The sequence below is a fragment of the Podarcis bocagei genome (assembly GCF_964188305.1).
Source record: "Podarcis bocagei genome assembly, chromosome: W".
Classification (NCBI taxonomy): domain Eukaryota; kingdom Metazoa; phylum Chordata; class Lepidosauria; order Squamata; family Lacertidae; genus Podarcis; species Podarcis bocagei.
Genome location: NC_138131.1, coordinates 52,956,211 through 52,976,650, shown reverse-complemented (window position 1 = coordinate 52,976,650; position 20,440 = coordinate 52,956,211). Strand labels below are relative to the sequence as shown.

At 41.6% G+C, this 20,440-nt stretch overlaps 1 protein-coding gene across 1 annotated transcript in view; it reads left to right on the top strand.

Moving 5' to 3' along the window:
• Positions 1–20,440, top strand: part of LOC308578199 (uncharacterized protein) — a gene marked incomplete at its 5' end in the record, with an annotated part of 44,587 nt that overhangs the window by 5,848 nt on the left and 18,299 nt on the right. The window contains 6 exons of the mRNA XM_081178456.1: positions 7,041–7,120; positions 8,793–8,988; positions 11,794–11,934; positions 12,712–12,812; positions 17,317–17,470; positions 19,922–20,023. Coding sequence (XP_081034582.1) covers positions 7,041–7,120; positions 8,793–8,988; positions 11,794–11,934; positions 12,712–12,812; positions 17,317–17,470; positions 19,922–20,023 — 774 coding nt within the window. The remainder of the gene's footprint in view (positions 1–7,040; positions 7,121–8,792; positions 8,989–11,793; positions 11,935–12,711; positions 12,813–17,316; positions 17,471–19,921; positions 20,024–20,440) is intronic.

The following is a 20,440-nucleotide window of genomic DNA, read 5'->3' as shown; positions in this document are numbered from 1 at the left end:
GAGCTGTTTCCCCCCTCATGGGCGTAGCCCATATGAATCCAGAGTGGGTGTCCACCGTGAGGTGAACCTTGGAGAGTGGAGCCAACACAGGTGTGTGTGTGACATCCATCTACCAACACGCCAATGCAGACGTGCCCCTAGGATTGACAGCATCAAAAGGAATGGCCAGCTGAGATTTAGAACAAGAAGCACATTGGGAAACTATATCCCTTGCTTGGGCCAAAGGAATAGAAAAATGCTTTGCCAATGCTTTCGCAGGAAGGTGAAAGGTGTTATGACCTAGTATAGGGTCAGAAAAGAGAGAAAAGGTAGAAATGTCCCTCAGAGCCACATCTGCTCTTGCATTGCCCTCTGCTAAATACCCTGGGTGTGATGTGTGGGAGCGAAGATGTGCAACATAATAAGATAACTCTCTGTGCTGAAGTAAGGCCTGCAGGCCAAGAAACAAGGAAAACAAGTCAGAATCCAAGGAAGGAGTTATATAAGATATTGGTAAACTAGCAAAAAGGCGATATACATACTGAGTATCCACAATAAGATTGAAAGGTTGAGTAGGAAAGGATTGAAAGGCAAGAATCACAGCTGCTAGCTCAGCTCACTGGGCAGAAGACTGTGGAGGGGTATATAAACATTTCCATTTTCCTCCCTCCTCCCATGTCACCACCCCCCTACTTCTTGTTCTATCCATGAAGAGGGTTAGTGCAGAGGGGAGAGGTGTGAGAGACAAGGGGGTAGCCAAACATAGGTGACCTGTGTCAGAAATGTCAAACGGTCATCCTTTGGAGGGTTAAAAATGATGACACCTATAAAATCAGCTAAAGCAATTTGCACGTGAACGTCCTTTGATAACAATGTCTGATGTGGATTCAATTACTGAATAAATGTTCTTCGGTGGGGTATGTGGTAGATGTAACCATTCTATAATGCAGATAGTCTTCTTCTTGTTCCGCCTGAGCATATAAAATTCCTGTTGGCAACGATGTAGCAAATACGGCCAGGTGCAGCTCGTGTGCAGCACCTCTAGGTGGCGCATGTGGAAAGGTTTCAATGCTTCACCCACAAAATGTTGACAAAGTGTAGGGGAGTTCCGCATGCCTTGAGGACAATCCACTGATAACGTTGCGAATCGTGATATACTGGCAATGTAAAAGCAAACTGTTCCTTGTCTGCTGGAGCCAGTGGGATGAAGATGGTTCAATGTGGCCGAAAGTCAATTGTTCAGAGATAAGCTGTTCAGAAACAGGATGGTGCCATTGCTGCGGATTTTTCTTTTGGTGGAGGCCACCGTTCTACCCACACTGAGGTATCGGTGATCCTGGTTCGCCACGCTGGAAACGTTGTATCGGTGGCTACAGGCTGGTTTTCATTGAGCGCTGCTGCTAGCAGATGAATCTTGTGGGTGGCTGTATCACCAGACTGACAAATGCGAAGCATGGCTGCTGTGTCTGTGGCAGGATTGTGTATTATCGGTCTTAACGCAACCTTACAATCCTCTTTGGCATATTCAAAGGCCAATTGTTTGATAATTATTTGTTTGGCTTCAGGATTTTCAATTTGTCTACTCACTGCTGTAATCAGCCTGTCCATAAAGGAAGAATATGATTCTCTTGCCTCTTGCCTGATTGAACCCCACCTTGATTGAATACTGGTGGGTTCTGGGATTTTTCTCATTGCTTGTTGAGCAGCAAGAGCAGTATCCCTCAATAAAATCTGCAGCAGTGTGGCTTGTACTGAAGCCTGAGCAAAGGGCCCACGGCCCATCATAGCATCCATCACATCTGCGAGGGTAATATTAGGATTATTCCCTCTTGCTTGTTGCAGTAAGGCAGGAGCATAACCATGACAGGCGATTTCCCATTCATGAGCAAATAATACACCAGCTGATGGAGGTAAAACTGTACGTGCCAAAAGCTTGATGTCATCTGGAACCAACAGCTGGGCTAATGTGGCTTCCAAAAGAGCCTGTGTGAATGGTGCTTGCAGTCCATTTGTCCTGACTGACAATTGGAGCTCTTTCAAGATTTTAAAGTCAAAAGGTTGGTGCTGGGCTTGAGTTCCTGCTGGAGCACCAGCAGGGGGCACAATAACAGGGAATGCCATGGTATCCTGAGATAAGGAACAGGCAAGGGCTGCACGTTGAAAGGGGGTAGCTGGTTCTGCTGCTGAAAGAGCAGGGTCATTTCCAGCCAGACCACGATATTTTTGCAGGATTGGGTCCTCTAGTGAGGAACTATAATCTGGAGGCTTGGGTTCTGGAGCTGCTGGCAGGGCAAGGATTGGAACAAACTCTAACACAGCAGACTGGATTAAAGAAGCTGGAGGTTGTGATGGCAATGCAGCCAGGGAGATATTTTTTGGTGATAAAGAGCCCATAGCGTAATGAACCTTGCACCATGCATTTAAAATCCGAGTACTGATGCTGGGGAGCTCATGAAAATGTTCACCAATCTTGTCCCAAAGTTTCAGTTCCCAAGTCCCATTTGCAATTACACCCAAGTCCCAGGGAGAATGTTCATCAATGGCCAGAATGAGCTGTATCAAATCACCCTCGGGAACTTCCAGTTTGTTGGAGGAGAGGAGAAATTTTAAGTCTTTTAAAAATTTCTGTTGGGGAGTAGTCAAAGAGCTGCCCATTTTTCAAAAATCAATATAATAGAAGGGATCGAACTCACCGGGATCTTTTTTAAAGATGTAGAGCGCTTTGCAATCCTTGCCGGACGTAGTGAGTCGATGATAACCACTGCTTGGATCAAAAATCCTCTCAGTTTCTTTTAAAATCCTCTTAGTCTGCCTCAGACTGTTTGCTTCCAGTTGCTTCTTTTTTCCCTTTTAAAAACCTCAGCCGTATCCTTTTATTCTGCCTCAGAGAGGGCACCACTTGTGGGAACCAGTTGACGGAAACCAGCCGTCATTTTGGGGTGCAAGGCAAAGAAAAAACACACACAAAGGCAAATGTCTCCATGGACGGAGGGCAAAAAAGCTCCTTCCTCTCTCTCCTCCGATTTTATTATCCTTTGTTCTCTCCAGCCGCATGGCTGCATTCCAATGTCTCACGTTACCTCATCCGGTCAAGCTTTAACCCACCCACAAACCATATAGGGTTACAGTGCCCAGAGGGGGGAACCTAACTCCTTATAGGGTCAATACATTCTAATACATTGTAAGCTCAGAGTGCTGGTCACCGAGGTCAGCAAGGCACCAGGTGGCACTACAAGCCTTTTCCATGACTTCCTGGCTCCCACAATTAAATAAGAAAAAAACCAAAGTAATGATTAAGAATATGGACCAAAGTGCAATAGAAGTAATGCAATGAGAATCAGGGATTGAAGTGGCGAAGAAGGTAAAATATCTGGGAATATGGTTAACTCCAAGAAATATTGATTTATTTCAAAACAACTATATACCGGTGTGGAACAGAATCAAAAAAGTTTTGTAAGTTTGGGGAAGGATGAAACTTTCTTTTTGGGGTAGAATCTCAACGATCAAAATGAGTGTGCTTCCAAAGATGTTATTTTTGTTCCAAATGATTCCTATAATTAGGGGGACAACGACTTTCAAAGAGTGGCAAATTCAAGATATATCTGGCAGGGCAAAAAGCCAAGAATACAATGTAAGTTATTGACAGATGCAAAGGAAAGAGGAGGCTTTGCGCTGCCAGATTTGAAATTATATTATGAAGCGTCTTGTCTCTGCTGGTTAAGGGAATGGATAAAATTAAAAAACAATAAACTGTTAGAGTTAGAAGGATTTGATAATAGATTTGGGTGGCACGTGTATTTGTGGTTGGAGAAGAAGAAAAGTCACAAGGGTTTTGAGAATCACATTTTCAGGAGCTCCATAATAGAAATATGGGATAGGTGTAAAAATATATTAGAACCCAAAGTTCCACACTGGTTGTCTCCATTAGAGGTTATGAGTGTAAAGAAAATCAATATGAGAGGGAATTGGATCACTTACGGAGAGCTAATAATTAAAGAAGGGGGGAAATGGAAAATGAAGCCATATGAACAAGTAAAAGAACATGTGTTTGATTGGTTGCATTATTTTCAGGTAAATGAAATGTTTAAAAAGGATTTAAAAGAGTGGATATACGGAAAAAGAATCGAAATTTCAAATAGAGATGATAAACAATGATTATAAGATATTGTCAAAAATGTATAAAATGTTGTTGGATTGGCAAACGATGGACGAGGAGGTAAAGTCGGTTATGATACATTGGGCCAGAGACTTTGGTTATAATATACAATTGGCTGACTGGGAAAAATATTATGAAAATGGAAAAAGGAAAATATTATGAAAATGGTATATAGATGGTACATAACACCGGTTAAGTTAGCAAAAATGTTCAAAACATGTAATAAGTGTTGGAAATGTAAAGAAAAAGAAGGATCTTTTTTCCATATGTGGTGGGAATGTAAGAAGGTAAAGGGTTTCTGGGAAATGATATATAATGAGTTGAAGAAGATGCTTAAATACACATTTGTAAGGAAACCAGAAGCCTTTTTGTTAGGAATAACTGGAAGAGAGATAAATAGAAAGGATTACAAACTTTTCCAATACGCAGTAACAGCGGCAAGAATATTAATGGCCCAAAAATGGAAACAAGAGGAGCTACCGACCCTTGAAGAGTGGAGAATGAAACTTATGGACTATGCAGAACTGGATAAACTGACTGGGAAGATTAGATATCAATGGGATCACAAGTTCATCGAGGACTCGGGAAAGTTTACAGATTATCGGAAAAGCATATGTGACGAACAGACAACGCTAGTGGGATTTAAAGAGGCTTTGTGAAAGTTAAAGATGTATTGTAAAAAAGAAATAGAACTGAAAGGATAATATTAAATGGCAATATAAATTTAGAGAATGCATAAAAATAGAAAATATGGATTGGTGGAAAAGCTTGTGGAAGTCCAAAAAGTTGAAATTTGTGAATACTGTTTGGGATGGCGAATTTGTAAATAGGAAAATTTAATAAAAATTATTATTATTATTTAAAAAAAGAACAATTTCAGGTTAAGAACAGACCTCCGGAACGAATTAAGTACTTAACCCAAGCTACCACTGTATAATATTTTTTTAGTTTTCACAAAAAACCAAATCATTAAATTAAATAATATTTTTTTAAAAAACAACTGTATACACAATCAATGTTAATCCCACATTATGGGATTATTTGACTTGCCTCCCCTGGTTCCTTTGTATTATCATCATTCATTATCATCACTGGAGAGCCAGTGTGGTGTAGTGGTTAAGAGCGGTAGACTCATAATCTGGGGAACCGGGTTCGCGTCTCCACTCCTCCACATGCAGCTGCTGGGTGACCTTGGGCCAGTCACACTTCTCTGACGTCTCTCAGCCCCACTCACCTCACAGAGTGTTTGTTGTGGGGAAGGAAGGGAAAGGAGAATGTTAGCCGCTTTGAGATTCCTTAAAGGGAGTGAAAGGCGGGATATCAAATCCAAACTCTTCTTCTTCTTCAATAAAATCATCATCACTAATTTAAGGTTATCAGATTTTTTTTCAATGAGTCCGGGGATACTTTTCAACTTAAATGGATTTTGTATGGGGACTGATTTGTAAATCCGGGGACTGTCCTTACTCCAGAGGAGGGCAACCAAAATGGTCAAAGGCCTGGAAACGATGCCTTATGAGGAACGGCTAAGGGAGCTGGGCATGTTTAGCCTGGAGAAGAGGAGGTTAAGGGGTGATATGATAGCCATGTTCAAATATAGAAAAGTATGTCACATAGAGGAGGGAGAAAGGTTGTTTTCTGCTGCTCCAGAGAAGCGGACACGGAGCAATGGATCCAAACTACAAGAAAGAAGATTCCACCTAAACATTAGGAAGAACTTCCTGACAGTAAGAGCTGTTTGACAGTGGAATTTGCTGCCAAGGAGTGTGGTGGAGTCTCCTTCTTTGGAGGTCTTTAAGCAGAGGCTTGACAACCATATGTCAGGAGTGCTCTGATGGTGTTTCCTGCTTGGCAGGGGGTTGGACTCGATGGCCCTTGTGGTCTATTCCAGCTGTATGATTCTATGATTCTACTTTAAATTTAACCATTACAGGTGGGTTTTTTTAAAAAAATTAATCCTGCTAATGTATTAACCTGTGTGCACTGCTTTTGTCAATATGCAATAAACGTTTCCCATTCTTTTTTATATTAAAACTGGAGGCATTTTTTCAGCTGCAATGGGCCTCCGGTGTCCTGTTAGTACATTAGTTGGTACCATTTCTCGTACAGTTGATATTCCTTGCATAGATAGATTAGATAGATGATAGATAGTTAGATTAGATTAGATTAGATTAGATTAGATTAGATTAGATTAGATTAGATTAGATTAGATTAGATTAGATACATTAGGTAGGTAGATTAGATAGATACATATATAAGAAAGGTTGGTAGATGGATAGATAGATTAGTTAGATTGATTGATTGAGTAGGTAGATAGATTCAGGCATGGCCAAACCTGGCCCTCCAGCTGTTTTGGGACTACAACTCACATTGTCCCTGACCACTGGTCCTGTTAGGTAGGGATGATGGGGGTTGGAGGGCCAAGTTGGGCCACACCTGGATTAGATGGTAGGTAGGTAGATAGATTTGATAGATAGGGTAGGTAGATAGATAGATAGATAGATAGATAAGATAGGTAGGCAAGTAGATAGATAATAAGATAAAGTCGGTAGATCGATAAGGTAGGAAGGTAGGTAGGAGGCAGCCTAGGTCAAAGTTGACCCACTTATTTAAAAGTAACCATGCTGTTATACAGTGGTACCTCTGGATGCGAACGGGATCCGTTCCGGGGCCCCGTTCGCATCCTGAAGCGAACATGCTCGGGTCACAATTTGCTGCTTCCGTAGATGCGTGTGGCATCATTTTGAGTGTCTGCACGTGCGCAAGCTGCAGAACCCGGAAGTAACGGGCTCTGTTACTTCTAGGTCGCCACGGAGCACAACCCGAAAATGCTTAACCCGCAGCTACTTCAACCTGAGGTATGACTGTATTAGTAACAAAAATCTATTATCTTAAATATTTTCAGGCGGTGACCCTGGACCCCAACTTCCTGGATGCTTACATTAATCTGGGGAACGTCTTGAAGGAGGCGCGTATATTTGACAGGTAAGCAAATAGGCATAGAGCTTATATTCTCTTTTTTATATAAATGTTTTTTATTGGTTTTGCGTATAATCACATTACGTCTTATATTCTCAGTTTAGTGGTTGCACCCATACCCAAACTAACTCCCATTGTTGCCTAGAGGGTTGATTTTATTTAAAGCAAATTGATTTAAATCCCAAATCCATAAGACTTGATTTAAATCCCCCTTTTACCGGAAGGTTCAGCCTTGCTGGCATCCTCTTAATATTGACAATCGGAGGCAGGTTTCCTTTTTGGAATCCTAACTTCAGAGTCTTTTCTACAGTTATATCAAAATGATTTGGTTCTGCTATATACAGCCCGATTGTGACGAAATGATGGTGAGTTTTAATAAGTGAACACTTTTTATTTGAACAACTTTTCTGCTGTACTTGATTGGAAGGAGAAAAGAAACATTTCCTTCATAACAATTTAAGCAATTTATTTCACTAAAACAGTAAAATGGTAGCATATGTATCCATGTTGCTTAACTGATGTGCTGAAACATTTTTTCCCCAAGAAAAACTTGGACTGAGTTTTCGCACACATGAAAAACTTAAAACAAATAATTCTTCCCCGAATTATTTATTTATTTATTTATTTCTACCCCGCTCTCACTGGCCAGGGCCTGGCTCAGGGCGGCTAACACCAAATATAAATTACAATAAAATAGAATAGAAAAAAACCCCAGTTAATTAAAATACAGCTTAAAATGCAGCCTCATCAAGACTACAAAGGGAGGAAACATCAGCTATTCACCCAAGCCAGCTATCCATGCTGGTGCTACATGGGCCAGCAAAAAAGCCACGGGAAAATTTATATACCAAATCCCATATAGGGTGTCAGAGTGAGTCTAAGCATAGAGCGAGTTAAAATAATCAAGCCTGGAGGTGACCATCGCATGGATCACTGGCCAGATCAGGGCGAGAAAGGTAAGGAACCAATTCCTTAATACGGCGGAGGTGGAAAAATGCCACCTTTGCTGTGGCTGCAACCTGTGCCTCCATGGAAAGAGAGGCATCGAAGGTTACACCCAAGCTCTTGACAGAAGGCTCTGGCACTAATTGCGCCCCCACAAGAGATGGGAGTTGGCCCCCCAACCCCATGTTGTCCTGACCCAGCCAGAGGACCTCTGTCTTCGAAGGATTTAACTTCAACTGGCTCCCACGCAGCCACCCAGCCACGGCTTCCAAGCATCTGGTCAGTGTGTCTGGGGCCGAGTCCATTGACAGATAAAGTTGGGTGTCATCAGCATATTGACGACAACTCAGCCCTAAACTCCGGACAATCTGGGCAAGGGGGCGCATAAAGATATTGAAAAGCATCTGGGAAAGGATTGTGCCCTGCGGCACTCCACACAACAAGGAGTGCCGCAGCGACAACTCCCTCCCTAGCGCCACCCTCTGTCCCCGACCTGAGATAAAGGAGCACAGCCATTGTCTGACTGTGCCCTGAATCCCCACGTTGGCAAGGCGGTGGTCCAAAAGTTTGTGATCGACCATGTCGAAGGCCGCTAACAAATCTAAAAGAATCAGCAGTCCCGGCCCGCCTCGATCCTCTTAATCGTCCTCCCAAAGCATTTTATTTTTTAAAAAACAGATTTTTATCCACCCTGGTGACAATGAAACTGAACCAGTCCTTGATCTCATTTCAGAGCCGTTGCAGCCTACCTACGGGCCCTGAGCCTGAGTCCCAACCACGCTGTTGTCCACGGCAACCTGGCATGTGTGTATTACGAACAGGGGCTGATCGATCTGGCAATCGATACCTACAAGAGGGCCATTGAGCTCCAGCCCCACTTCCCTGACGCCTACTGCAACCTGGCCAACGCGCTGAAAGAGAAAGGCAGCGTAAGAAACTGGTCCCTTTTGCCTTGGGGTGGGGGGAACATCTATATAAAAGATGTTTTATAGATGGTACTTAACACCTGCCAAAATAGCTAAAATGTATAAAACAAAAAAACTGTGCTGGAGGTGCAGTAAAGAAGAAGGGACACTTATACATTTCTGGTGGGCCTGTGAAAAAAAAATACAGAAACTTTCCTATTAGGCAGTGGTGTCCAAACTTTTTTCAAAGAGGGCCAGATTTGATGAAGTGAAGGGCCATAAGGGCCGACCAAAGTTGTTTACTTTTTTTAAGGATTGAAGTTGTTGAGCTCTTTTCTTAGGGTTTAAATTGTTGAACTTTTTTTAGGATTGAAGTTGTTTAGCTTTTTCTTAGGCTTTTACCCCATGCTGAATTGGCCAGATTAACAGAGACAATTAGGGCACAACCCAGACAAGAATTCCAAAAGGAATGGGGAAAATGCAGAGAATACTTTACCAAACAGTGCCCCAAAATATACACTTGGACTTGTTTCAATTAATTTCTACAGGAGACTTTGTGGTTTAAGTCATAATTAGGAAAAATTGTAATAATCCCATACAAAAGAAATAGTATACAAGAGGTAAATAAGGCGGCCATTTAACAGAATAAAGTCTTTTATTTTTATGTTATGTTTTCTTTGTGTAAGGGGATAGGAGTTTAATTTTGATAATTAGTCAATGGTGGTGGGTCTGTTTGTATGTATGAGTTGTTGTGGACTATGTTATAAATAAAATAAAAATTAAAAAAAGAAAATGAAACCGGTCCCTTTTGCTTTCTGTATGTCAGAGGGTTTGCTGAAAAAAGCCTTCCGGATGATGGTGACCTCGAAATTGGGCTCTTTGGGGGGGGGATTTGGGGTACAGAACCTAGAAGAAGTCCTCTTTTATTTTTTCCTTTGTCATATCGTCACATACAACTTTGCTCATACCAAGCGTCGACTCCCCTCCCCCTTCCCCCGCTCCCACTCCCTGGCTTTCTTAAGCAGTCACGATCCTCTTAGCATTTCTATATCACCCTTTAAAAATTGTCCAGTAGCACCTGATGATGATGATAATAATAATAATAATAATAATAATAATAATAATAATAATAATAATAATAATAATAATAATAATAATAATAAAATTTATACCCCGCCTATCTGGCTGGGTTTCCCCAGCCACTCTTGGCGACAAAATATTAAAATACAATAGTCCGTCAAACATTAAAAGCTTCCCTAAACAGGGCTTGCTAAACTTGGCTTCTTCTTGGTATAATTTTTTGTATGCAGGTCCAATTCTTCAGATACAAAAGCTTCTACCAAGACCAAACTGAGTTGGTCTGCAATGTGCTACTGGACAATTTATATATTTTTTATATATTTCAACTGCGTTAGACCACCACAGCTGCCTACCTGAACATATATCGCCCTATTTACCTTCTTACTCTACTTAAAACAATTTACTTTAGCATTTGTAAATCACTTTCAAAAATTAGCCTCTGGTTTTTTTAATAACAGTATATTTAAAGATCTTTTTCAATTCTTTGTAAATCATATCCCAGTAGACTTTGACTTTAGTGCACATCCACCACCTATGGACGAAATTCCCTTCCTTCTCCTTGCATTTCTAGCGTGCCTTATCTTGAGTTATATATATTTTAGCAAGTTTAGTCGGCGTCAAATACCACCTATACGTCACCTTCATTAAATTTTTAATTAGTGCTGTACATTCAATAAATTGTTTTTGCCCATAATCTTTCCCACTTATCTAATTCAATGTTATGACCAAAATCTTGAGCCCATTTAATCATAACCGACTTAACTTCTTCATCCTTTGTATGCCATTCTTATACGTTTTTGGCAATGATTTTCTTTTACTATCTAGCAACTCTGTCTCTTAATTTTGATTTAGTATGACCAAAACCATTTCCCTTACTGTCTTCCTTAAATACATCTTGCAAAAGACGGTAAGTGTGCGGGAAAGAGAGTTTGAATCGGATTAGTCTGCTCTTGTATTTATGTTCCCCTAAACCAAGCATGTCCAAAGTCCACTTTGGGGGCCTTCCACCCATCTCTCCTAGATCTCAAAATGCATTGGTTTTGTCATATTTCCTGCTATCCTGCCAAAGAATTTAAATTTTCCCAATGTTCTTTTAGACCAGGCATGTCCAAAGTCCAGTTCAGGGGCCTAATCTGGCCCTCTGGTCGATTTAATCCGGCCCTCGTGGCGGTTTATTTACTAGGGCAAAACTTCCCCCCAAAAAGCTCAAGAACCTTAATCCTAAAAAAAGGTCAGCACCTCTGGGGTCAAATCCTTAAAAAAGGCTCAACAATTGTGGGGTTTTACTGTTAATATGCTTCTTCTTAATTGCATTTCACTATTAATATACTTCTTAATTGTATTTCAGTTCAACAATGACTTTGATAAAATACATCTTTTGTGACGTGCAGAAGGCTTGAGTTACCTATGAGGTGCAACAGTTACCATATAGCATATATTCAATATAAAAAACAGCAACAATTGGTTGTTGACAAAGGACAGCTGGCATATATATATAAAAGATATTAACTGATATGCATGCCATTCCAGATATAGCTATATAATCTCTACTGTTGGTAAGAGAAGAACTTTGGAGCAGGCATTTTCAAAAAAAGAGTTTTTTATGAACCGCTCTAATACCAAGTTACCGTCAGGAGCTGAGGGGCTGTATCAAACCTCAATCCAGCCATCACATCACAGAGCAGCCTTTTGGGCTCCTGTGAAAGACATACTAATATTCGTGTAAAAACTCTGTTTTGTGTTTCGAAGGTTGCCGAAGCCGAGGAATGCTACAATACAGCTCTCCGTTTATGTCCGACTCACGCGGATTCTCTTAATAACCTGGCGAACATCAAGCGAGAACAAGGGAATATCGAGGAGGCTGTCCGCCTGTACCGGAAAGCTCTTGAGGTACGTGCGTGGAGAATTACAACAATTAAATTGACATATAAGGGTTAGGCATGCGTACCCTGGACTCCTAGTCTGGGTCTTTTTAAAAATCGCCGATCAAATTTTTCTTGATCAATAACGGAAATAATGGTGAAGAAGTGAAAGTGAAGTAGCATTTTGAGGCTCGACAAAGCATGGTCCGATAAGTCCCCTTTGGAAGGAAGAGGGTCTGTCCCCCTTTTTATATTCCTAGGCCTCCTGGAATGACCAAAAATCTGCTTTTTCATCAGAAGAACAATGCAAGGTGTTAAGGAACGGTACAGAAATTGAAATAAAAGCTGGGCACATGCTGTTCTCTGTGTCGGCTGAGCTTGATCCCCTGACAGTCTTATTTTCTAACAGTATTTCCTATGCGTACGAAAAAGGCAGTTCATAGGCCCATTATTATTATTATTATTATTATTATTATTATTATTATTATTATTATTATTATTATTATTATCATTACCACAAATCATTCCAAACGGTGATTTATTTTGCAGCCAGCCCCTGCCACATTTGAGCATCAAAGAGGGGCTCTTTAAAATATGGCATTGGTCATTTGACAGTCTGATCTCCCAACAGTATTTCCTATGCATGCTAAAAAGGCAGTCCATAGGTTCCTCCTCCTCCTTAATTTTTGCAAGTCAATCCAAATGAGGATTTATTTCACGCCCACAACCTTTGAGCCTCAAAGAGCAGCCTCCGTCTCTTTAGAATGCTTCTCAGGGAAACTAAGAGTGAGCTTCTTCCCCGCAGGTCTTCCCGGAGTTTGCAGCTGCGCATTCAAATTTAGCCAGTGTTTTGCAACAGCAGGGGAAGCTCCAGGAGGCCCTCATGCACTACAAGGAGGCCATCAGGTGAGCTTCCAAAGCCATGGGGAAAATAGATTGAAAGAGCTCCTCCTTACTGTATTTTAATCTTTTGCTGGAAGCCGCCCAGAGTGGCTGGGTATAAATAATAAATTATTGTTGCTGTTGTTAATAATTATTATTACTCCTCATGCGCTGGTCTGGTGCCTGTGGGAAAGCTCTCCTCTTGTGGATAAAGCACTTTCTCTTTTTCTTTTAGGTTTTTTTATTTTTTATTTTTATTTTTATTTTATTTTTTGTCCCTTGAAGGACAGCCAAATTTAAATAACAATTCGACACACAGCTGCGAGGCATTTGCGAGCTTTTTTGCGGAGAAGGTCCTGTTGCTCCGCCATGACCTCCCTGCCAATTTGGATACAATAAAGGAACTGGAGGCCCCTCGACTGTCCTCGGGTCCAGTATTGGACCACTTTGACCGGATATCCCCAGCCGATGTGGACAGACTCCTCCGAGCTGGAAAGCCCACCACCTGTCCTCTTGACCCGTGCCCGTCCTGGCTGATTAGAGCGTGCCCAGACGAGGTGCGGGCCCCCCTGGGGGATATCATCAATTTGTCCCTTGGCACTGGGATATTCCCAGGGGAACTGAAGGAGGCAGTGGTGTGTCTGCTCTTAAAGAAAACATCATTAGATCCTTTAGATCTATCCAATTACCGCCCGGTTTCGAATCTTCCATTCCTGGGTAAGGTGATTGAGAGAGCGGTTGCTGAACAGCTTGGTAGGTTTCTGGATGAAACATCTGCTCTCGATCCATTCCAGTCCGGCTTCCGCGCTGGTCATGGGACCGAGACGGCTCTGGTCGCCCTAACAGATGATCTCCGCAGGCAGCTGGATCGAGGCGGGTCGGGGCTGCTGATTCTTCTAGACCTGTCAGCAGCCTTCGACATGGTCGATCACGAACTTCTGGACCACCGCCTTGCCGACGTGGGGATCCAGGGCACAGTCCTTCAATGGCTGCGCTCGTTTCTCTCCGGTCGGGGACAGAGGGTGGCGCTTGGGGGGGGGAATTGTCATCGCGCCACTCCTTGGTGTGTGGAGTGCCTCAGAGTGCGATACTCTCCCCGATGCTTTTTAACATCTTTATGCGCCCCCTCGCCCAGCTTGTCCGGAGTTTTTGGCTGGGTTGCCATCAGTATGCCGATGACACCCAACTCTATCTGTTGATGGATGGCCATCCTTACTCGGCCCCAGATACACTGACCAGATGTCTGGAAGCTGTGGCTGGATGGTTACGTGGGAGCCGGTTGAAGTTAAATCCTTCGAAGACAGAGGTCCTCTGGCTGGGACGGAGCGATATGGGATTGAGGGGGCAACTCCCATCTCTTGCGGGGGTGCAATTAGTGCCAGCATCGTCCGTTAAGAGTTTGGGTGTAATCTTCGACACCTCCCTTTCCATGGAGGCGCAGATTACAGCTATAACAAAGGCGGCATTTTTTCATCTCCGCCAAGCTAAGCAGTTGGCTCCTTATCTCTCTCACCCTGACCTAGCCACTGTGATCCACGCGACGGTCACCTCCAGACTGGATTATTGTAACTCGCTCTACGTGGGGCTGCCCTTGAGACTGACCCAGAAACTCCAGCGGGTGCAGAATGCCGCGGCGAGACTCCTTACGGGGTCTTTGCTGCGAGATCATATCCATCCGGTGCTGTACCAGCTGCACTGGCTCCCGGTGGAGTACAGGATCAGGTTTAAGGTGCTGGTTTTAACCTTTAAAGCCCTATACGGCCTAGGACCCTCGTACCTATGGGACTGCCTCTCCTGGTATGTCCCACAGAGAAATTTACGGTCTGCAAATAAAAACACCCTAAAGATCCCAGGTCACAGAGAGGTTAGGTTGGCCTCAACTAGAGCCAGGGCCTTCTCGGCTGCGGCTCCAATCTGGTGGAACGCTCTGTCACAAGAGACTAGGGCCCTGTGGGACCTGACATCCTTCCGTAGGGCCTGCAAGACAGAGCTGTTCCACCAGGCCTTTGGTCAGGGCGCAGACTGACTCCCTCCTCTGGCAACCTGCACAGAATTTTGCTTGATGGTTGCCATTAATTTGATTTTAATTTGATTTAATTAATTTTATAATGAATGTTTTAAAATGTTGGACTATTTTGATTGTTGTTAGCCGCCCTGAGCCCGGCTTCGGCTGGGGAGGGCAGGATATAAATAATTTTATTATTATTATTATTATTATTATTATTATTATTATTATTATTATTATTATTATTATTATTCAGTTTTTTTATTTTATCATTTTATTTCCATACACTCCAAACATTTTCAATATATACAATACTGGGATTATACAAACCCCTTGGACTCTCCCCCACCCCCCACCCCCCGTTTCCATATTTTGCCATCTTTTCTTGCATGTAATTACAATGATTCGTTCTATTCCATTTCCTTATTTGCTACTTTGGCTTCATCAATGTTATATCAATCCTGCCTGTGGAAAACCATCTAATTCGATTTTAATTTGATCCCGATTTGTTTTTAGGAGGTAATTTAATTATTGTTTGATTTTATACTAATGTTATATATTTGATGTTAGCTGCCCTAAGACCGGTTTCGGCCAGGGAGGGCGGGATACAATTATTATTATTATTATTATTATTATTATTATTATTATTATTATTATTATTATTATTATTATTATTATTTCTAAATATGTATCTTTAAGGTATTCAATAAATTTTTCCCATTCTTGTTTAATTTTTTTATATATATAAATAGTTTTTATTAAGTTTTAGCATTTTATATTCAACACAAACATCATTCTTGCAGACAGCATAGATGAATCCCAATCTCCCCCAGCTTCCCTCTTCTGGTTTTTTAAATATTTACTTCTCCTGCCTATCTCATTCTCCCTTAATTTTGCCATCTTTGAACTAACGATGGTTATATCCTTAAGGTTTTTGCACCATGCTTTTTCACATTTCATCTTCATTATTTTCCCCATTTTGTCCTTTTAACTTTTTTCTTTGCTTAAATTTCCTATCATCTTGATGTCTGATCTTCACAGTCATTTTGATAATCCACTCTTCTTTTGTTGGGACCTTCTCTTCCTTCCACATCCGGGCTAAGAACATTCTGGCATAAATAGAATACACTGTCTTTTTAGGTCTCTTGGTATTTCTTCACCCGTTAAACCTATTAGAAAGGCTTCTGGTTTTTACACAAATGTTCTCTCCCCCCCCCCCAGTTAATTATACAGTGGTACCTTGGTTCTCAAACTGAATGTGTTCCAAAACCAAGGTGCACTTTCCCATAGAAAGTCATGCAAAACGGATTAATCCGTACCAGACTTTGAAAAACAATCCCTAAAACAGCCATTTAACATGAATTTTACTATCTAACGAGACCACTGATCCCTAAAATGAAAGCAGTCATCCATGTACTGTACTCTAAAATAAATACAACAGTCTTGTAAATGATAAAAATGAAAATTATTTTTTTTCCTCACCTGCACTGATGATAGTCATTGTTCGGATGGGGACCGGGGCTTCTATCCGTTTCTGCAATCACACAATCAATCAATCAATCAATCAATCAATCAGTAACTAAACTGGGATCCGCACAGTCGCAAAAACAAATGAACCAAAAAAGCCTCCGAAACAAAAACACCACATAAATTGCAAAAACCAAAGCACCAAACTTAATCTGTTCCCGAAGTCTGTTTGATTGGTGCAGGCGCCCCAGAAAGAATAGCTGACAGCCAAATTTGATGTTTGGCTTCCGAAAAACGCCTGGAAACTGGAACACTTTTTCTGGGTTTTCGGCATTTGGGAACCAAAGCGTTTGAGTAGTAGTAATAATAATAATAATAATAATAATAATTTGTTTTTGTTTGTATCCCACCCTCGCCGGCCAAGGCTGGGCTCAGAGCAGCTAACATCATAAAAACAACACAACGAGCCTAAAAGCAGACATCAAGTAATTCAAATAAAAATTAATTCAGACAAGTTAAAATCCGGGCAGGTGGCAATTATTAGGGTGGAATTGAGAGTGATTAATAATTGCCAGAATTGAGGAGCATGGAATTTCCCAAAAGGAAAGTGCTGCTTGTCCGTATGAAGAGGATGCCACAATGCTGAACCTTTCTGTATAAAAAACCTTCTGTATAAAGAAACCTGTATAAAAAACATTTGAGAACCAAGGTCTCACTGTCTCACATGACCACTAGGGTGGTTCATAAAAAACACTTTTTTGAAGATGCCTGCTCCCAAGGTCTTATCTTACTACATTAGGGATTATATAGCTATATCTGAAATTTTGTGCATATCAGTTAATATCTCAACCCTCCATGAAAACAGCTGTTTTCTTGGACGTTTTCCTATTTTGTGAAGGCTTTGGAGAAGGCATTTTTAAAAAAAGTTTTTTTAATGAACTGCCCTAAAGACCACCGTATAGGATAGAAAGAGCCTTCTTGACCCTTACATTTCCAGCGTAACTTCAGAGTATTTTTGTACCAAAATGGCACTTTTTCTCTCCCCCTCCATGTCAGAATCAGTCCCACTTTTGCAGACGCCTATTCCAACATGGGGAACACCTTGAAGGAAATGCAAGACGTCCAGGGAGCTCTGCAATGCTACACAAGAGCAATCCAGATAAATCCTGCGTTTGCCGATGCCCACAGCAACCTCACTTCCATCCATAAGGTAAGCTTTGTGTCTCTGCTAAATCTATTTTTTTAAAAAAAAACTGGGGGGGGGCAGCAGGGGAATCTTAGTTTTTACAAAAGGAAAACAACTGGCAAAAGCCGTCCCAAACCGAGATGGGGCACAAAAAGAAAAAGGGGAGAATTGGAATTTATGCTGGAAGTCTGAGGAGGCAGAGGGCACGCCGATACGTTTATGGTGGGGCTACAGAAACGTTAAAAAATTCATGAGGAAATAAAAAAGATGATCAGAATTAATTTAGAGGGGGAAACCAGAGGCATATTTACTGAGTATAAGAGGTAAAGAAATACCACAAGATGGGAAGATATTATTCTTATACGCGACAGCTGCAGCAAGGCTACTCCTTGCACAAAACTGGAACAGGAAATATATACCCACAAAGGATGACTGGATAAAGAAACTAATTGAATTTATAGAAGTGGCAAGGTCAAGTGCAGTAATAAGGTACCAATCAAACTGGAAAATAAAAATATAATGGAAATGGTTTGAAGATTATGTGTTCAAGTACTGCTCAAAAACTAACATGTTGATATGTTTGGTTTAATGTTTGTAAATCTGGTTTATAATAATAATAAATAGTAAGTTAAAAGAGTTAAGAAATATAAATTTAGATAAAAATTGCAATGTGAGTGAAGGAAGTCACGTGGGTATTTGGGTAAATGCTGAGTTGTGTATAGGGTTAGATGTGGGGAATCCATATATGTAATGTATAGTGTTGAAAATGTACGGCAACTAGCATGTAAAATGAAATCAAAAATAAATAAATAAATAAATAGGGGGGAAATAAAAATGGCAATGTGAAATATTATATAGGAGGGTGAGGGGCGGTGGAGGGAAGCCACAAGGGTGGTTTTAATGTCTGAAATTTTGGGTGGTAGGGTAATACGAATTTTGTTTTGTGTCTATGTGTTTGTTTGTAAATAATTTTTTTAAAAGGAAAATGAAAAAATTGCTATTTTTACTTTGAAATAAAAATGGGGGGGAGGTCTTATACGGGTGATTGGGTGGGTGAATGGCTCATTTTCTTAAATTTGAGCCCCCCCCCCCAAATAGAGGGTGGCTTATATAGACGGAAAGTATGGTGGAGTTCCACACCCAAAAATCTCATTGTGACTTCCAATCACCCCTACGTCACATTTCCGATGGCGCCCTTTTGCTCGTCTCTCCTAGATCTCAAAATGCATTGGTTTTGTCATATTTCCTGCTGTCCTTTGTCAATCCACACCTGCCAAAGAATTTAAATTTTCCCAACATTTTTTTTTAGACCACACATGTCCAGCGTGTGGCCGGGGAGCGTAACCTGGTTTACTTACTGGGGCAACCCCCCCCCCCAAATGCTCAACAACTTCAATCCTAAAAAGAGCTCAACAACCTTGGGGTTAAATCCTAAAACAGCTCAACAAATTTGCCCCGCCCTCATGTCAAATCTGGCCCTCTTTGGGAAAATTTGGGCACCCCTGTAAATTTAGACAATACAGTCCTATCTCGGGTTAAATATGCTTCAGGATGAATATTTTTGGGTTGCGCTCCGCAGTGACCCAGAAGTAACGGAGCACGTTACTTGCGGGTTTCGCCGCATGCACAGACCCTCAAAATGATGTCATGCGCAGAAGCGGCGAATTGCGACGTGCAGATGCGGGTTGCATTCGCTTCGGGATGCGAACGGGGCTCCGGAACGGATCCCATTCACATCCAGAGGTACCACTGTACTCTGCAAGTGTCCTGTTCTCTATGAAATGTTTCTTCCAAAACCTCTCGTAATTCTGCCTGTATTATAATCTTGCTAATTCTGCGTATTTTAGCCTTTTTGCTAGCTACGCCAACTTAGTAGGGATGGGATTCTCCTTTCCATCCTTTGTCTGTTAAGATTCTCGCTGCGGCTATTGTAGACACTGTGACTTGCCATTGTTTTATAACCATTTATTGTAACATTTATTCTATGATCAATTACAATAATCATTCATTGTAATATTCATTTATTGTACGATTAATTACAATTTATTGTAATTGTTAAGAGTAGGTTTCTATTGAATTTTTACATGCTGATACTCAATATTATTCTATAGCATGGGGAGGCAAACTACGGCCCCATGGCCTTCTCAATCTAGCCGGGAGTCGGCATGTTTTGACACGAGTATAATGTGTCCTTTTATTTAAAATGCACCTCTGGGTTATTTGTGGGACATAGGAATGCGTTCCTTTTTCCCCCTCCCCAAAATCTAGTCTGGCCCCCACAAGGTCTAAGGGACAGTGGACGGCCCCCTGCTGAAAAAGTTTGCCGACCCCTGTTCTATTCCAATGATTGTTGAATGTTACTTTATAAGTCTACCAGGTGTGGATCATCGTGCCTTCTGTCTGTTCTTCATCTTTGGTTTTGATGGTTGAGAAAAAAAGCTAGTGGCAATTGCTGAAATATCCCTCCCTTTCTAGGATTCCGGAAACATCCCAGAGGCAATTGCTTCGTATTGCACCGCCTTGAAACTGAAGCCGGATTTTCCTGACGCTTACTGCAACCTGGCGCACTGTTTGCAGGTGAGGCAGAGTTTTAAGGGCCAACACTCCCAGGGTTTCCGGCATTTGGGAACCGAGGCGTTTGAGTCCCAAGGTACCACGGTAATGGTAAAAGCGTCACCTAATTCAGGAATTGTCCAATGTCACTTTAGAGACCAACTCAGTTTGTTCTGTGTCTAAGCTTTCATGTGCAGGCAGACTTATTCAGATACACTGAAGCGGAAGTCCCCACACCCTGATATTTAGAGGGAGGGTGGGGCGGGGTATTTCTCTGAACGGTAGTAGGACTCAATCGGTATGGTCAACCTGTGGACGACTGTGTCTCATTACATATCCTAAAACTATTTCAGGTCATCTGCGTACCATCCCTTGTTTTTTCAGTCATTCACAGTTGCCAGCAGGTGGACCATACCCATTGACTCCTACTTGTTGTAAATA